This window comes from Macrotis lagotis, chromosome 1 (assembly GCF_037893015.1).
Source record: "Macrotis lagotis isolate mMagLag1 chromosome 1, bilby.v1.9.chrom.fasta, whole genome shotgun sequence".
NCBI lineage: Eukaryota > Metazoa > Chordata > Mammalia > Peramelemorphia > Peramelidae > Macrotis > Macrotis lagotis.
Genome location: NC_133658.1, coordinates 331,580,183 through 331,599,082, shown reverse-complemented (window position 1 = coordinate 331,599,082; position 18,900 = coordinate 331,580,183). Strand labels below are relative to the sequence as shown.

The window sequence follows — 18,900 nt, the reverse complement described above, 5'->3', positions numbered from 1 at the left end:
TATTAGGCAGTAAAAATTTTTATTGTAAAATCACATCCCCTTCAAAAGTAGAATTGTAAATTTATACAATTTCAATGCCAGGAAGACTGCTACTTACTGCCTATGTGACACTCCAAAACTCACTTGCCTTACCTTGACCTCAATTTCCTTATCCTATAAATGAAAAAGATTGGACTAAAGGTTCCACCAAGCTTTAAATACTATAATCTAATGATAAAAGGTCATTTTATGATTCTAAATTCTATTACTGATGTTAGGGTCTACTCTTGAGCTTTTCTACTAACTTGTTACATATCCATAATCCTTCCATTTATCTATCAGAAGAACCAGGACTAAATGTACTCCTATTCATAAAAGAGACCACATAGAAACCTTAGGACTGCTTCCAGTAATTGGACAATGTGAACTTCAAATTAAAATATGGATGGGTACATAAAGGAAAAAGTCAAAAACTTATGTTCAGTAAATACAAGAAAATTTCTCTATAGAATTGTCTTTTTTTTTTTGTATGCCCGCTACCTAGAAGTCCCTGGCATATTGTAAATACTAAATGCTGGTTGAATGAGTGAATGAAGCTGGGGTCCAAATACAAAACCTCTGACTCTAAATCTAATTTCAGTTGTCCTCTACTGTTTAAGTCCTAGGGGACCTAAAGTTCCAAGAGAAAATGATATGGCTGTGTCCCAAATCACTATGGGATCTAACCTTTGCAAATTAAAAACTTCAGGACAATAATTAGGGTTGTGAAGTATTTCCAAGGAACTCCCAACATTATTAATCAGTTCCCATTCCCCTCAAAAAATGTTTTGGAAATTAATGTGGCAGGAAACAATGAGTTCCATTGAAACAATGGCAACAATATGTAGTGGAAAGAGCATGGGTCTCTCCTAGAACATTCACTAACAGACTCTATAACCCTTATAAAGTTATTCTGAACTCCTAGACTTTTTATTTCCTCATCAATAAAATGAAGACATATTTCTTCCTTCATAGAATTATGAAGGAAATGATTTGTAAACTTAGAGGCCACTTTTGTTGCTGAATCATTTGTTCTGTCCAACTCTTCATGACCCCATTTGGGGTTTTCTTGGCAAATATACTGGTTGGTTAGCCATGTGAAGTGAGCTTATATTTAAAAAAAACAGCATGGTGTCTTTTTTGTATGGGTGTATGCATGCAGATAGAGATGCCAAGTATGGGGAGTGGGGGAGTTATGAATAAATGAGAGGGGATTATTTGAGTGATGGGAGGGGGCAATGAATCTTGGTCCTTTGTTCTTCGTTTCAGAAGTTTATTGCTCCTCCTAAATGAAAAGAGCTAAGTGTCCTCCAAAACACTTATAGCAGAGCCAAGAGTGAAAATTGAGGTGAGACAAGAATACTGAATTTTGAGAAAAAAAAATCAAAGTACAAATACAAACTCTGCTTACTTATTACCTGTGTGATCCTGGACAAATAATTTCCTCTCTTGAACATAGTTTCCTCATAAATAAAAAAAAAATTAGACTTGGGCCTTGCTAAAGATTCCTTCCAGCCTCTAATTTTAAGATTCTGAGTTAAAAAGAGCTATATTTTCCTGTCTCTGGTGAATGAAATATATTTCTGTACCGAACTGTATTTGTTTGTGTGTATTCTTACTTTTGACCAGTTGAGGTGAAATTGAAATTCAAGCTAATCCCCAACCCTCATCTCTTTCTTCGTATAGATGTCTAATTGTGGATCATATGGGAAAATTTTCCTCAATCTTTTTTTCTTTTCTCCCCTCAATATATTCTTAGATTCTCTCTTCCTTAATATCATATAGATCTAACAGCACTACTCCTAGACCTTATCTAATTAGATTCCCTATATGACCCCAGATAACATTGGAATTTAATGGTGACACATGTATCATCTTCTAATATATGAATGTAAGCAGTTTATCCTTATTTAGCCCCTTATGATTGTTTATACTTAGCTTTTTATATTTCTCTAAATTTTGGGATTTGCATTTCCAGTTTTCTATGTGGCTCTGGTCTTTTAAATAGTATTGCTTCAAACTCCTTTATTTCATTAAAGGTTCATTTCCCCCCCCCCCATACTTCTACCTATAAACCTTTTAATAGCAAACTCAGTTTTGCTGAATAAATTATTCTTGCCTGTAAGCCTATATCCTTTTGCCTTTTGAACTCATATCCTAAGCTCTCCACTCCTTTTATTTATTTATTCATTCAATCATTCATTCATTTATTTATTTGTTTGTTTATTTATTTTTTTTTTTTGCAGGGCAGATGGGGTTAAGTGGCTTGCCCAAGGCCATATGGCTAGGTTATTATTAAGTGTCTGAGATCAGATTTGAACCCAGGTACTCCTGACTCCAGGGTCGGTGCTATATCCACTGTGCCACCTAGCTGCCCCTTTCTTTTATTTATTTATTTATTCATTTTTTTTTTCTCCACTCTTTTTATAGGGATGGCTATTCAATCCTTCCTTTGGCTCCTCAATACTTGAATTCTTTCTTTATAGCTGCTTGCACTATTTTGTATTTGGCCTGGAATCTCTGGATTTTCAGAATGATGCTCCTATGAAGTTATACTTTTGAGGTTTCTTTCAGATGACCAGTAGATTTTTTTCTATTTCTACTTCATCCTCTGGTTCTAAGAAAATTGGGGAGTTTTCTTTTGAAATTTCTTGAAATATGTCTAAGCTTTTTTTTTTGTTTATAGTATTCAGTTAGTCAAATGTTTCCTAAATACCTTCTTCTTAATCTGTTTTCCAAAAAGGTAAATTTTGCCATGAACCACTTTACATTTTCTTCTACTCCCTTCCATTTTTAAAACTTTACTTTACTATTTCTAAATAATTCATGGAATCATTGGCTTTTAATTTTACACAAAACTTTTGTTGTTTAGACAAGTTTTGTACTCTTTGTACCAAAATGTTAATTCCCTTTCCAGTTCTCTCTTCCACAGCTTTCATTTCTTCTCCAATTTTTTTTCCTTTTAGTGCTCTTATATTGATTAAATAAAACATTTAACTCCTTAAGAAATACCTCTTACTTCATCTTGACCAGTAATTCTAGATGAATCTGTGTCTCAGCTGTGTTTTACTTCTGATAATTTGCTTGCTGAGGTTGTGGAGAAATTCTCTTCCTCTGAGTTTGTACCTCAAGAATCAACATCATTATAAAAGCTTTTTCATGATGAGATTCTTTTTGTCTACTTCTTCCAGCCTACTTCCTATCTTTAGATTTGATGTTAAGGCTAAATGTTGAACATTTCTGAAGGGAAGTTTGGTCCTTTCTTGGTGTACTGAGTTTTGTGTTAATGCAATCTTAATTCTATGGCTAGGGACCTGCAAGCATTCAGTGATATTCAAAGTAGTCTGATCTAGGGTAAAGTCTCATTGCTGTCCCATGGTCTGAGTAATAGTAAACTGCTACTGGGCTCAGTTCTATTAGACAGCTGGGTTGCTGTGCTGGTTGAAAGTGACAGAATCATGGGATTGTCATTTTTGTCTAAGAATTTTGCCTTGGATTATTCTTGTGAAAATTTCAGATTGTGCTAAAAATGGGAATTGAAATCCTGGGATATGAGCCAGGGTAAGGAGCTGCCATAGACCTGAGGAAGGATACCCTTGAAGCCTTTTTAGAACATGGTTTTCAATTTTTCTTCCTTCTTACAAAGTTCATTCAAATTCCTACATATTCCACATGTGAACTATATTGGTGATTTTTTAAAAATCTACCAATGATACATATCAGACTAGAACACTTCTAAATGATCATCCAATTCAAAGAACACAGGATTTAAGAGTTGAAAGGGACCTTGGATATCATCTTATACAACCACCTTCATTTCACAGATGAAGAGACTGAGGCTTAGAGCAATGTGATTCTAAATCCTGGGTTCTTTCTACTAAAACATTCTGAAATACATATATAAAAGAATGGAGAAATTTGTCTCAGTGAGAACAACCTTGTGCCTCAGAAATTCACAAAGAATCTTTAAAAAGTAATAGTCTCATTCAAAAACTTCTGGTAGAGCTTATTCAGAAAATAAGACACATCAGGCAAAATTTCCCAAGGCAGGGAAAAAATTGTATTTTCTTTAAGGCTTTGTCTTCAGAATTTCCAAAATATCTTCATCTCTATTATTAGAACCATGTGGTTTACCCTAGTTATGCAAATGAGACTTAGATTTCATAAGGCTAAGTGACTTATCTGTGGTCTATGATTGGGTAAAAATTATGGCTCCTTCCTGGATAACTTCTACCATCTGCCTCAGTTCTTACTCATGTTGATGCAAAATGAGACTAAAGTTTAATTAAATGACTAATCTGCAGCCTAAAATGGAGCCAAAATTACAGCTCCACTCTGGATTATTTTTACCATCTGCCTAGAGAGCTGCTTCTCTGTAGCTGAACAAAGATTGAAGAAGTTACAAAAACTAATGATTGAGTTAACAACAAATTTTTGTTATCTAATTTCAACTGGCCCCTACTTGAAGCAAGGAGATTCTTTTATTGATTTTTCTTAAATGATTCTCTTCTCTTTAAAGGCTTCCCTTGCCATGCCCTTCCCTGACTCTCTTGGCTGAGGACATAGACATAAATTTCACCAAAAAACAAAAGAAAACCCTGAGACCATTTAATAAGAATTTCTTTCCATGAGCTGGAAGGGACCTCAGATATCATCTTATCCAACCACATTCATAACAAAGATGAAGAAACTGAGGCTTTTCTCCTTCTCCTAGTCATCTCATGTTGTATGGACATCATCATTCTCCCTCATTCTGGTCTTTGATGAGGAGTTGCTCTTTTCCATACAACTATGATTCCATGACCTCTAAATTTCCACTTATCCACTAGGTTTCCATCTTATCCACTAGATTTCCCCCACCCCCATCATCCCTACTGTCATAATTGTTAAATCTAATGACCTTTTCCCTCAATTCTCATCCTTCTTGACCATTTAGCAGCACTTTTATAATAAACTACCTGTCTGAATAGTCTGTCTTGATTGTCCCCTGTCTGACTTTTCTTTCCCAGTCTCTATTCCTAGATCTAAATTTACTATCCTTCAAGGAAATGACTGAAGAGATGGTTTCATAAAAATCTGGAAAGATTTGATATGAACCAATGTGAAGTAAAGTAAGCTACACAAGAACTAAATAGAACTAAGAAAACAATTTATAAAATAATATCAATAGTAAAGATAATCAATTTTGAAAGTCTTAACATGATGATCAACTGCAGTTCCAGATGAAATCATACTACCTATTCTCTGATTAAAAAAAAAAGGCATATTGAGGCTTCTGTTTTATTGTAAAAAAAAATTTTTTTTAATGTGACTTCTTTTTGCTTGACTCTTTATGTTGTAATAAGTTTTGTCTTCTATGCTTCCTCAAGGCAGGAAATAGAGAGGTAGGTGGAAGGAGGAAAATTTGAACCTGAAAATAAAATTAAATTAAATCTTTAAAAATTACATCTTTGGGTATACCCAAAGGGCTATATAATGGTACATACTCTTTGATCCATCCATATTATTACAGGTTAGTATCCCAAAGAGAAATTTTTTAAAAAGAATCTATTTTTACAATAATATTTATAGCACCTCTTTTTGTGATAACTATGAACTGGAAATAGAGGGAGTACTCATTGGGTAATGGCTGAACCAGTTATAGTATATGAATGTAATGTAATAAATTATTGTACTATAAAAATAACAAGCAGAAGAATTTCAGAAAAATCTGGAAGGACTTACATGAATTGATGCTGAGTGAAGTGGGCAGATCAAGGAGAGCATTGTACACAGTAACAGTAACACTGCACGATGAACAACTATGAATGACTTAACTGTTCTCAGCAATACAATGTTCTAAGATAATTCCATAGAATTTATGATGCAAAATGCTATCTGACTTCAGAGAAAGAATCAGTCATCTGATTACAGACTAAAACTTTCTTTTCTCTTTCTTCCTTTCTTCCTCAAGTTTTCTTGCACAAAATTACTATATGGAAATGTTTCACATAATTGCAATAGCACATGTGTTATCTCTATCAGATTGCTTACTATCTCAGGGAGAAAAGAGGCAGGAAAAAGGGATAAAATATAGCACTCAAAACTTTAAAAAAGCAATGAATGTTAAAAAATTTTTATATGTAATGGGGAAAAATAAAATGTTATTTTTAAAAATTACTTCTTTGGCATTTAAAGCTCTTTCACAAGCTGGGCCCTACCAAGTCCTTTAACATTCACACACTCTGTGGTCTATCCATTCTGGCATATTTGCTATTCCTCTCAAACAATACTTTTATTCACCTCTAATCTCTAGGACCTTTGTACTGGCTGTTCCTGGAAAGCTTTCTCCTCCTCATTTCCACCTCTTAAAAATTCTGAATTCATCCAAGATGCATTTCTAATCCCACCTTCTATGGGAGGCCTTTCCTGGTCCCAACCTTTCCCCCACAACCCAGATACTACTGTCTCCCACTATAAGATTATCTTTCATTTCCTCTGTATGTACCTCTGCATTCAACTATTTATGAGCATGTTATTGCCCGTATTAGACTGTAAGCTCCTGGAGGGAAAAGGGATCATTTTTACTTTTTTTCTTTGGATCTCCAGTGTTTAGCATAGTAGCTGGCATTCAGCAAATGCTTAGTAAATGATTACTAATAGATTCTCTCCAAGATTTTTGGATTCTGTTCTCAGAATCACACAAAAAGTTCTTTTTCACTGCCTTATTGTGGTGTGGAGATGATGCTGAGTTTCCAAAAGCTATGCCAAAATAACACAGGCTCTGGCAGGTTCTACCATGCAAGAATGTGAGTATACAGTCCCAGAGACTGACTGAGTCTGAACCATAATATTTGAACTCTTATTAACTTCACAGTCCCTAATGTGCTGAACAAGAAAGCAGAAATGGTACCAAAGCAAAAGATTTGGAAGAAAACTGAGAACAGACAGATTATAAGTAGATAAAGTTCATTGTTGATGGCAACATGATTTGGAGGTCACTTAAATGAGAAGACAGCAAGGATTTTTAAAATCATTACAAAAAAGGAAGTGGTAAGAATAGCAATTAATTTGGGGGGGGATTTTGAGAGATAGTGACGTTAAGTGACTTGCCCAAGGTCACACAGCTAGTATCATATGTATGAGGCTGGATTTGAATTTAGGTTATTCTGATTCTAGGGCAAGTGCTCAATCCACTGTACCACCTAGCTGCTCCAATATCAGAAACCCATGTGCCTACTTTCTTATTGCTACAAAATCTTTGGGAGATTAATTTACACATATATATGGAAGGTATCCTTGATTTGAAGAGGAAAAGGGGAAAAAACAGGTTTACACAAATTATACCACACAGCCAGTCATGATTAGTGCAAATAAAGATCCAATGAAGTGGTCATATATTTAAACTGGCACTGTTAGAAATTATTACTATGTTTGCTAACTTTAAGAAAGTATTTGATAATAATTGGCAATAAAAGACAGAGGTAGAAGGGATCCTAGAAATCACTGAGTTCAATTTAATTAATTTACAATAAAGAAAATGAAAGCAGAGATCTTCAGTGAAATGTTTAAGGATACACTGCTAGGAAGTAGCAGAACTGGAATTCAAATTCAGGTCCTCTGACTTCAAACCTGATGCTTTTCCTGTTCTCTACTAGTTCACTACTAATTGTGTTAAGATGAAGCCTCAGATATTCTCCTTTAAAAATGTCTCCTGTTCCTATGTATGGATTGTATATTATTCTTGATATATGCAAAAACAGAAATAAATTTGATGCCCATGATTTCTTAATAACATACAAGAGATAAAGTAAAGAGGTATATATGCAAAGTATAAGGATGACCCTGATATGATATTAATGCTCCTGTGATATATGTTATCATGCAAGACATAAGATAGGGAAATATAAGCTGTTTGTCACTGTCATGAATGATGTTCAATACATCATCAAAATGAAAAGTGAACTTTAGATGGTGAGGTTCTCTAGATGCTTCTATTTGTGGATAACAATGAATTGATTGCATCAAGCCCCAGGACAATGCAGAGACTCCTAAAGTAGAATCTTAAGAGTTTGCCCTAATACTCTATATGAGAAAATCTAATGGTTGAAGAACACCTGTTGTATTGAATTGATAAGTGAATTGCTAGCCCATGAAGCTAGTCCATCGTATGTATATCTTACTCACGGTCACAGAAGATGAACTATAAATTGGGCACAGCATTGGTCAAGAGAAGAAGGGAAGACAAAATTGCCCATGAGAAATTGCATACTGTTTTATTCCATCTCAAATTCTTTCCCTGCAATCAAAATGCATCTTTTCCACACTGTGTTCTTCCAGTGATGCTGTATGACTGAAAATCATACATAGAAACAATCAAAAAAGTGCAAGGGAGAGATATAGAAAGAAGAGGATTCAATTGTAGCATATTAACAATGATAGATTCTACTCACAAAGCAAAGCAATAAATATTCTCAATGAGATGTAGGATCAGAAAAGGAGGATCAAAAGTCATAAGGGTGAGGGATGACATAGAAAGTATGAGTACTACCCTGGATCCATGGAAAGTCAAGGGAGCAAAAGGAGATTTCTGGGAAGAGAAACAAAGGAAGAATTTGTTGATGGATTTTGTGTTCCAATTTTTTTTTGAGACTTTTTCCCCAATGAGCTTACAAGGAGGATCTTTGAAGTTATAAGATATTATACCTGAAAGTAATCTTTTAAAACATACAGTCTAATCTCCTCAAAGATGGGTAAATGATTCACCCAAATTTTAAAGAATTAGTGGTAGAGCTCTTCCAAGTCTTGAAATCCCATCTAATAATCTTTCCATTTTGTTATTCAATTTGCTTGATGGATATGTTGGCCATGAATGGAAATTACAAATGAAAATTAATACAAAAATGAAAATCTGCAAGAAATACATGTACGAAACATGTACATTTCATTTCAAACCCAGAATTTATCACTTCTCTGAGCCCATTATAATTTTTCATATGAAAAGATAGACATGAAGAAGGTTCACCAGTGGTACCTACCTTCCAATAGCAAATACTGTCAAGCCCACTGTGATCTTTTGCTTGCTATAATAGTCTTCCAGAATCTTTCTATGATAAGTTCCCTCCCAAATGACTGGAGCAAGCCAATTTGTCACTGTCAGAACATCAGGGCGCTGTCTGTTTGGGGGAGAAAAGTAAATATATCAAACTCTTTTATTAAAACAATAGACAATATTAACAAAATCAGTTACTGTACTTAGGTGGACCCATGGAGCAGAAAGAATATTGGATACGAAATCAGGAAATCTGGGTCTAAAATCCAGATTACACTTATTAATTCATTGATCCTGGGAATAAGACTCCAACTCTTTGAATCTGTTTCCTAATTTGGAAAATGAGGATACTAGACTTCTCAGTCTCCTTCCAGCTAAGGGATGACAAAATTTAACTTGGAATTCTATATCCTGAGATCCAACTACAAAGAAATTTTATAAATACTGGGGAAAGAGTACAAAGGTCAAGATATGTAGGCAAAAGAGGAAGTTTTTGGTGGCATTATACCCACTGTATATTAGTCCCTCTTTTCCTTTCTCTCTGGACTCTCACTTTTAACCTTACTCTTGACACAGGCAGGGCTTGCCATCAGCTAACATCAACTTTATTTTGCTTTTGGTTCCCCCTCAGATGTCCTTAAAGCCATATAATGGGGAAAGAAAGACATTCATCCCTACATTTTACCTAGGCACAGATTCCCATGAATTTATCAATATATCACAGGTTTATAAGAGGTAGGGCTTGATTTAGAGCTGGAATGGACCATAGAGGACTTCTAGTTCACACCATTCATTTTAAAGAAGAGAAAAGTGAGACCCAGAAGGTGACCTGTCCAAGGTCAACAGGTAGTAGAAATGGTAGGAATCTGAACCCTAATCCATTATTCTTTGCACCACTTCAACAAATCATAGAAGTTAGTTTAAAGATGATTGAGGCCAGGGGGTGGCTAGATGGTGCAGTAGATACAGCACAGGCCTTGGAGTCAGGAGTACCTGGGTTCGAATCTGACCTTAGACACTTAATAATTAATTACCTAGCTGTGTGGCCTTGGGCAAGCCACTTAACCCCATTGCCTTGAAAAATCTAAAAAAAAAAAAAGATGATTGAGGTCAAGACCATAGAAAGGGCACTGGAATGGAATTCAGGAGATCTTGAATTCTAGTTTTAATATTATTATTGATACACACAGAGACACTAAATCCTAGAGTTGAACAAAAATTCAGAAGATAAAGTTCTAATTGAACTCTTAATTGAATTGAACAAGAATAACCTCTACAAATCATGGGAAAAGGGTAAAAACATCATTTGTACAAAAATATTCATAGTGGCCCTGTTTGTAGTGGCAAAGAATTGGAAATTAAGTAAATGTTCTTCAATTGGGGAATGACTTACAAACTGTAGTATATGTATGTCATGGAACATTATTGTTCTATTAGAAACCAGGAGGGATGGGAATTCAGAGAAGCCTAGAAAGATTTGCATGAACTGATGCTGAGTGAGATGAGCAGAACCAGAAAAACATTCTACACCCTAGCAGCGACATGGGGATGATGAGCAACCTTGATGGACTTGCTCATTCCATCAGTGCAACAATCAGGGATAATTTGGGGCTATCTGCAATGGAGAATGCCATCTGTATTCCGAGAAAGAATTGTGGAGTTTGAACAAAGATCAAAGCATATTACCTTTAATTTAGGGGAAAAATGCTACCTTATTATGTAATTTCGCTATCTCTTATACTTTATTTTTCTTCCTTGAGGATATGATTTCCTCTCTCATCACATTTAACTTAGATCAGTGTATACCATGGAAACAATGTAAAGACTAACAGATTGGCTTCTGTGGGGAGTGGGAGGAGGGAAGCAAGATTGGGGAAAAATTGTAACACTCAAAATAAATAAAATCTTTCTTTAAAAAAAAGAATAAACTCTACAGGGCCTTTTAACTAATCTTTTTTTTCTAGACTCCCCTTGAAGATTTCTATAAAATGTCATTACAAGACTAATAATCTATGTATACATATATATATATACCTATAACAAATAATTACTTTTAAGCTAATTGAGTTAGACTATTTCCATCCAGTTTTGACATTCCATGACTGCCCATTCAATTTAGGAATTGTTATATATCTTGCAAACACTATTCAAAATCTCCAGGGTTTGTGCTTCTAACCCATTCCTTACGCTTAAAAACAAAGAATTTTTCTCTTTTCCTCAATCTGGAATCTTCTTCAGGTTAGTGACAACTAGCCATAGAATACTTTTGATCTCTCACTAAGCCATTTTAAGTATTAACTTTCTAGAGAGCAGAGATTTGCCTCTTACTTGGGATTAAACCATTCTGACAGCTGGGGCTCTTCAACTGGATCATCCTGGCTCCTGGGTGCAAACAGAGAGAAAAAGACAATTGAGTTTGGAGACAATGGATATAATTCAAAATGATCAAATACTTGTTAGATCACAGATTTGCTACACAGAAGTGAAGAAAATCAGCACCATTTGAGGGCTTGGAATACATCCATGAAATCACTATATCCCTTCTTTACTACCTTTCTTCTTTTGACCAAAAGTTCTCATTGATGTCCTTACATCAAGTTAGATAATTCCCTATGACAAGGCAATTAGCAACCTTTTTGAAGCTTAACATCTTTTAGAGTTGATTGAGCCACCAAGAATATAAAGTGCTTCACCAGACATTCAACCAGAGGCAATCGCTAGAATCCAGGTGATCCCGATTTTGAAAGTCACAATTTTATCAGGTGGCCTTTGAACTCTTTATGTGAGGCAGTCAATACCGGTAAAGTGTTTCTGGACAGATGCTATCATGATCTCCTATCTGACCACTCCAGTAAATTCTCTAAACTGCATAATCCTTGACAAAATGAAGCCCATTGAATCAAGAACTGGAAATTGACTATAGACACTTCAATCCAGACTTCCATTCAATGAAGGAATTTCATACAGAACATCCATCTCCCTGAGCTTATCTAGGGACAGGGAGCTCATTCTCCAGGGGCAGTTTATAAGTTGTTGGCAAGTTCCTACTCTGAAGGAGAGAAAACCTGTTTCCTTGTAACTTCCATACACTGGAGTGAACTGAATCCAGTGTAGCTATTCCTGAAGGGGCTGATGATACTCATTATGAAATAAAAGTGGGCTGATAAAAGCTGATGTCATAATTTCCTTCCACCAAGACAAGATTCCCTGACATGTTTTGACAGGAAATTAAAAGGAATTTTGATGGTCATTTAACTTTGTAGGATCTGGGAATCATAAACTCATGGAAAAAAAGAGCTCCCCTATCAAAGATGTCCTCACCTATTGTTAAACCAGTTAGACAACCACCATCTCTTCTGAAAATTGGTATTGCTATTAATGTTCCTTCTGGATCTGTAGGAAGAGAATAATTATTAACTTGGAAAGTCACTTAGCATCAACAAGCATCTATTATGGACAAGATCTATTATGGACAAGACATGGTACGATATGCTACATACTAAAGACATAGAGTAAAAGCAAAACCTTCCTTGCCCCAAAGGAGCCTTCATTCTAGTGAGGGAAAAACCAAAAAATAACTGTGATGAGGGTGGGAAAAGGCCTGATGGGAAGGGAAGCAATGCTGACCAAAGGAGTTTCTAATAAATGGAAAAACAAAAACCAGACAGGACAGAGAATCTTCAAATCAATGCAAGTCACAAAAGGGAAGTAATGTAAGACTGAAAAGAATCCTGGATTTGAAACCTAACTCTATTATTACTTGTGTGACCTTAAGCAAGCCACTTCATTTTTCTAGACCTCAGTTTCCTCATCTGTAAAATAAGGTTCAACTTGGAAGACTCTCTCCATTCCTTGGAAGCTCTGTCATAATTCTAAGTGTCTTTGTCACAAGATGGAAAGGCTCAATTTTTACCCAATTAAGTAAAATGGTGTCAGTTTGAGAAAGTCAGATTTTAAATCACAAACTCTTTGGATTTATAAGTATGAGGAGACTTATCTATTAAATCCTGCCTTGGAATTAACTAGCTGTGCTACCATGAGTAAATTTCAACTTTTCTGAGCCTACAATTTCCTCATGAGAAAATGTGATTAGAATGCTTACTTTAGGATTTTTATATGTATCAAACAAGATGGCATATACCAAGAACAATATCAATGTCAGTTATTTCTAGTCCACCCCCTTCATTTAAAGATATATAAATTAAGGCTTATAGAAGATAATGATTTTCCCAAAGGCTCATTTGGTCTTATAAAACAGATGGCGGAACATGTTTCCACCCTCTTGGTATAGAGTGAATTACCATTGGTGCAGAATACATTATACATTGTCAGATGAAATAAAGCCAACCAGCTAACTTTGCATAAGAATTCATTACAAGAAGAACTCAGTGGTTGGGCTGTTATCAGAAAATGACAAGTGCAAAAAATGGGACTTCAATAAATGAAACTCAAAAGTGTAAATCAAAAAAAGAAATGACTTGCCCAAGGTCACAGTACAGTACAAATAGGATGTGACCCCAAGATTCTCCTTCCCATAATGCCATCAAATTAACCAGAATTGAAATTGGCAAAGTTAACAGGTAAAAAAAGAAAAGTTCACACTTGTAGTTACAATGGGTCTGCTTCTGCTTAGTGTACAGTCCTGTTTAGGCTACATACCAAGAGAATGAGGTCCTCCATGAAGTGGGGGTGGGGGGGTGGGGGTGGGAACGGGACAACAGAACATAGTTTGCACATCAGCTTGCTAAATAAGGAAGTAGAGTAACAGACTGGCCTCTCAGCTCTCAGCTACCAAGAGGAAACTACACTGTGAGCCTTATAGCACTGTAGCTATTACTGACCCAGAGACCTGTTCCTTTGAGAGAGCAGCTGCAAGGAAAGATGATTTTAAACTCTCCCAAAAATGAAAGATAGTGCCATCATGTTGGACCCATCCCACCAATGGCTTTTTCTAGGGAGACAGGAAATCTGAATTTTAGACCTGGTCCTGTCAGAATCATATGCTTAGGACCTTAGACCAAATAATAAGAGCAAGAAATCAGATCAGATCTGTCTCAATTTTCTTATGAATAAAACAGAAATAAACACTTGCCCTATCTTCCTCACCGAAACTTTGCTATTTTCAAAAGAAACAATGATAGTCCATTTCTCTACAGCCTTTTCAGGTTAACAAATTTCTCTTAGCATGCATCAGAGGCAGAGTACAGGAGCATCCTCATGCCCATCCTGTGGGCATACTGAACTATGGAGATGTGTGGAAATGAAAGAATAGATAGTGGGGGGGACCTGAAGTGAGGAAGATCTCTAAAACTTATTAGTTATGTGACCCTGGGTAAGTCACTTCACCTTGTTTGCCCTAGTTTCTTCATTTGTAAAATAAACTGGAGAAGAAAATGTGGCAAACTACTCCAATATCTCTGCCAAAGAAAACCCCAAATAGGATAGCAAAAAGTTGACACAACTGAAACAACTCAAAAACAACAATTATAGTGATTATTTTCATTCTGATGGAACCTTAGACTTCTCAGTCTTGTAGTCTGTGCCCAATAAGAATCAATAGCAATAACCTGTCTTATTGCATCAAGTGAAGAGTAGGAAAGCAGAAGGTTGCAAACACTATCAGACACATTGCATTGTCTTAGGTTGGTTTAACTGTTTTCCTTTGTTACAAACATAGGGATGAATGTGATTGTAGCCTGCAATGACTGTGATATAGAAATAGAATAAAAAACATTTTTAAAGGATCCAAGGTGTCCAGAGTTTAGATTTTAAATGGGCTGATTTTAGAGCTAGAAGTGTCCTTAGAGACCATATAATTCAAGCTCCTCTTTTTAACACATGGTGAAACTGAGACTCTAAAAGAGAAAGGAACTTTTCCAAGGTCATAGAGATCACAAGCAAGGCAGCCAAGATCAACCCAGGTTTCCTCTGATAGCCAACTCTAAAACTCCTGCTTTAAGATGAATGATGCCACTATTTACATTCAGCCTTCTCCTGCCCCAACCCCCACCCACTGCCCTTTTCCTTTTCCAGATTTTTAGGTTGATTTAAACCATGTCCTTCACCAAGGAGGAAGAGAATATCAGTAAGCTCTAAATTTTTATGAACTCCTATCAGTAAAAAACCCTTCTTGATCACAATTCCTCAATATATATGTATTTCTATATAAATTATAAACACATACTACCATGCTAACATTTTACAAAATATAGACAGAAGTATAAATTTTTTAAATGGAATAAAGATATCATAAATAACATTTTAAATGCTATGTTATTTACTAATGATGGGGGAACCATTTACTCTCCATAAAAATATTATACTTAAAGGATTTTTGCTGAAATCAATCTGATTAAATATGCTTCACTGTTTTTTAAAATCTTAGTTTAATATATATATTTTAAATACAGCAATACAACCTTTGGTGCTGACAATGAATATGCTATGGTAAAAATCCTTCCAATTTATGAAATCTTCACTGTTCACTCACATGGGACCTATTTTGTCATCTGACCTAAAGTGAGGGCATCAGGTCATAAGTTAGATTTTTAAACTTTTTCCGAGCATATATAATTTGCTTTTCCCATGTAAATATAGGCATTTTCATATGTTTCATTCTTATCAGAATTTTTTCATTTGCAGTAAATGGTCAATGGGATCAAAACATTAACTGGATCTAACTAATGACCTATTGGGAACACAGACAACTTTTCATTTGCTGGTCAAGTTATTAGAATTCTAGGTTAGAAGGAGTGCTTGATTAAAATATACCTCTTTAATTAGCTTATCAATTTTGACTCAAGTAAAGGTTGACATGCTTCAGTTACTCTACTGGTACATAATTTGGGTATTCCTGTGACATTTGTAAATAGCTTTTTCTGAACTATGATCTTATTTTATATTTTCTCTTTCACCTACTCAAGAAGCAGCAAAGCTTTTGTTTTTCCTTTAGGAAATAATAATGTGCAACCAGCCTCCAAACTTTCTCTGAAATACACTTTGGATATACTTGGTGATTATCCAGATTCTAAGTCCTTTCAGTCACATAGATTTTTTTTTTTTGGTCTGGAATATTTTCTTGGGCTATAGCTTCTATCCTTCTTGTATTCAGGATCTGTATATCTCAGTCTTTAGATGTTTATCTTCCCCGTTTATAGTAGCATCTAAATTTAGCCACAGAGATAGTTCTTTATCCAAATGATCACAGCTGGCTGCAATGGGGGAACAATATTCTGAAGAGTATATGAAGAACATGGCCCTAAACCACCTTTTTTCTCTGAGTGTTGGATGACTGGGTGCAACAGAACTTACAGTGGAGATTAGTACCCATAGAACGGCTCTTTTGCATGCCCAACTCCCTGTCTCTTATGTTTTCTTTGCTTTCATTTGCAAGAGCTTTAAGGGGCTATGTATGCAGGGGCCATATTTAGCCAGTATGATATAGACAATTGTTAAAGTGTTTGGGATGGGCTTATAATATCATAGAGAGCTGAGATCTGTTTAGAATTGAAACTTCATTTGTTCACAGTTTATGTCCTTAGCATAATAAAAATTTAAATAGGAGTTACCTACAGAGTTAAGCAAGATACTAATATTTATGCCCTACTCTGTGATTTTCCACTTTATTTTCTTTCACTTTCCCAGTATCTTAGTAGTAATCTCAGAAATAATTATTGTTTTCATAGGTTTCTGGATCATTGTGTTAGGTTTAGCCTATATATACTGGGCACAGCATACAGGGATTTCTGCTTCCCTGGTCACCATAGGAGCTCTATTCATTGTGACCTGCTAGCCCTGTTTGACTTTGGAGCTAGCTGCCCCTGGTGCCTTGGCCAGCATTCTTGACCACAGCTCCTGCCACCACATCTATCTCATACCCCTCATATAAGATGCTTTCTGTCTATTTTAGGCTATCTGTGGTGGAAAATGCCATCTGTATCCAGAGGAAAAAAACTGTGGAGTTTAAACAAAAAACCAAAGATTATTACCTTCAATTTAAGAAAAAAGTTTTCTTATATACTACATAATTTTCTTCCTCAAGAATATGCCTTTTTTTCTTTCAACACAATCAAGTTTGATATATATATCATGGAAACAATGTAAAGATTATCAGATTGACTTCTGGGGGGGAGGGAAGGGAGAGTGGGGGAAAATTGTAAAATTCAAAACCTTACAAAAAATTATAGAAACTACTATTGTATAATTGGAAAATAAATGTTTATTTTTTAAAAATGACTGGGGCAGCTAGGTGGTGCAGTGGATAGAGAACCAACTCTGTAGTCGGGAAGACCTAAGTTCAAACTCAGCCTCAGATACTTAATAATTACCTAGCTTTGTGATCTTGGGCAAATCACTTAGCCTCATTGCCTTGAAAAAACAAAACAAAAAAAACAAGCTACTACTTCTGTCTCTTCTGTTATTGACACTGACACCTATGCCTTGGAAGGAAATGAGGAAAAGGGAAAAGAAACTATCAACCTGCCCCTTTGCTGCCACCACAATCCTATTAGAGCAGAAGTGGACAGAAACCAGTCATTCTGGGAATAGGAAGATCTGTATTTTCTTCTTGCATACTCATAAATCATCTTGAGCACCTACTTTAGCATGATTAGCCACTTTGAAGACCACTCACATAACCAAAGACAACTAGTGTGAATGATAAACCTCTATATTCCAAAGAAATTGTTACCAAATCATATTTAACTTTACATAATTTACTAATGACTTGTGCATCAAAATATGGTCAAGAATGGGCTACCATACTTGGATTAATTTTTCAATGTTTTCTAGTCCCTTAATTTACTTCAGTGTGCTGTTTTTGTTCAGTGGTTTTTCAGCTGTGTCTTGACTTTTCATGACTCCATTTGAGTTTTCTTGTCAAAGATACTTTTGGACTGATTTGTCATTGCTTTTTTCAGCTCATTTTACAGATGAGGAAACTGAGGTAAACAAAGTGAAGTGACTTGCCCAGGGTCATATAACTAGTGTGTAAACATCAGATATGAACTCAGGTTTTCCTGAGTCCAGAGTCGACATTGTATCCACTGCACCACCTAGCTGCCCCTACTTCAAAATAATAGCTAGTACTTAGCAAAATACCTAGTTTCTTTGAGACTTTTAGCCACAGGACATCTATGTTTAAGTGAGATCTGAGTAGAATTAATTTTCTGGAAGTAATTATCTATACAGTTTAAAATCCTAGAGCCAGCCAAAGACTGGAATGGAGAGACAGATTAGCTTTACTTACTGGTGAAAAGACCATTGCCATAAAATCATCATGCTGATGATAAGATCATCAAGAGACAGATTAGCTTTACCTCATAGTCAAAATTATCATACCAATGCTCTTACTCAATATTTTGGGAAAGACCCCATTCAAAAGACCAAGATCTCCCACTGTATCAGATCATCAACAGAAGTTCTCTTTACTATTAGATCAAATCATGGGGTGAAGACAGTTCTAGAAGAGGAAGTGAGAAGGATGTTTTTGAACAATACTCTCCTCACTATAATCAACATAATGTGCAAGTCATGCCATCACTCATATATCATGCTCTCCTTCAGTCACTAAGGACAACAATAATCAAGGATATTAGGGTAACAGTGAAACAGTCTTGAGTATATCTAACTGGTTTGAAAGCTATCAATATACGTTATAGTTAGATCAATCGAGGGTAAGGCTTTGTCTCTAGCTTTCTTGAAATTCCAGATTTGACACTGACCATAGAAACCAGTACAAGTTACATTTAATACAAATTCCCCAAGAGTAAGAATCATGTCTGAAGTCTTTGTCTCTTTTCATACTTAAGTAAAATTAATAAAGTATGTATCCAGAATTTCTGAATGAATAG

General features: G+C 35.5%; 1 protein-coding gene across 8 annotated transcripts in view; it reads right to left on the bottom strand.

Moving 5' to 3' along the window:
- Positions 1 to 18,900, bottom strand: part of GGTA1 (glycoprotein alpha-galactosyltransferase 1 (inactive)) — a 108,784-nt gene that overhangs the window by 25,531 nt on the left and 64,353 nt on the right. For 7 of the 8 annotated variants that reach the window (XM_074211679.1, XM_074211672.1, XM_074211676.1 and 4 more), the window contains 3 exons: positions 12,371 to 12,442; positions 11,378 to 11,431; positions 9,036 to 9,173 (listed from right to left, as the gene is read on the bottom strand). In XM_074211679.1, coding sequence (XP_074067780.1) covers positions 9,036 to 9,173; positions 11,378 to 11,431; positions 12,371 to 12,442 — 264 coding nt within the window. The remainder of the gene's footprint in view (positions 1 to 9,035; positions 9,174 to 11,377; positions 11,432 to 12,370; positions 12,443 to 18,900) is intronic. The other variant, XM_074211678.1, reaches the window with a different exon arrangement.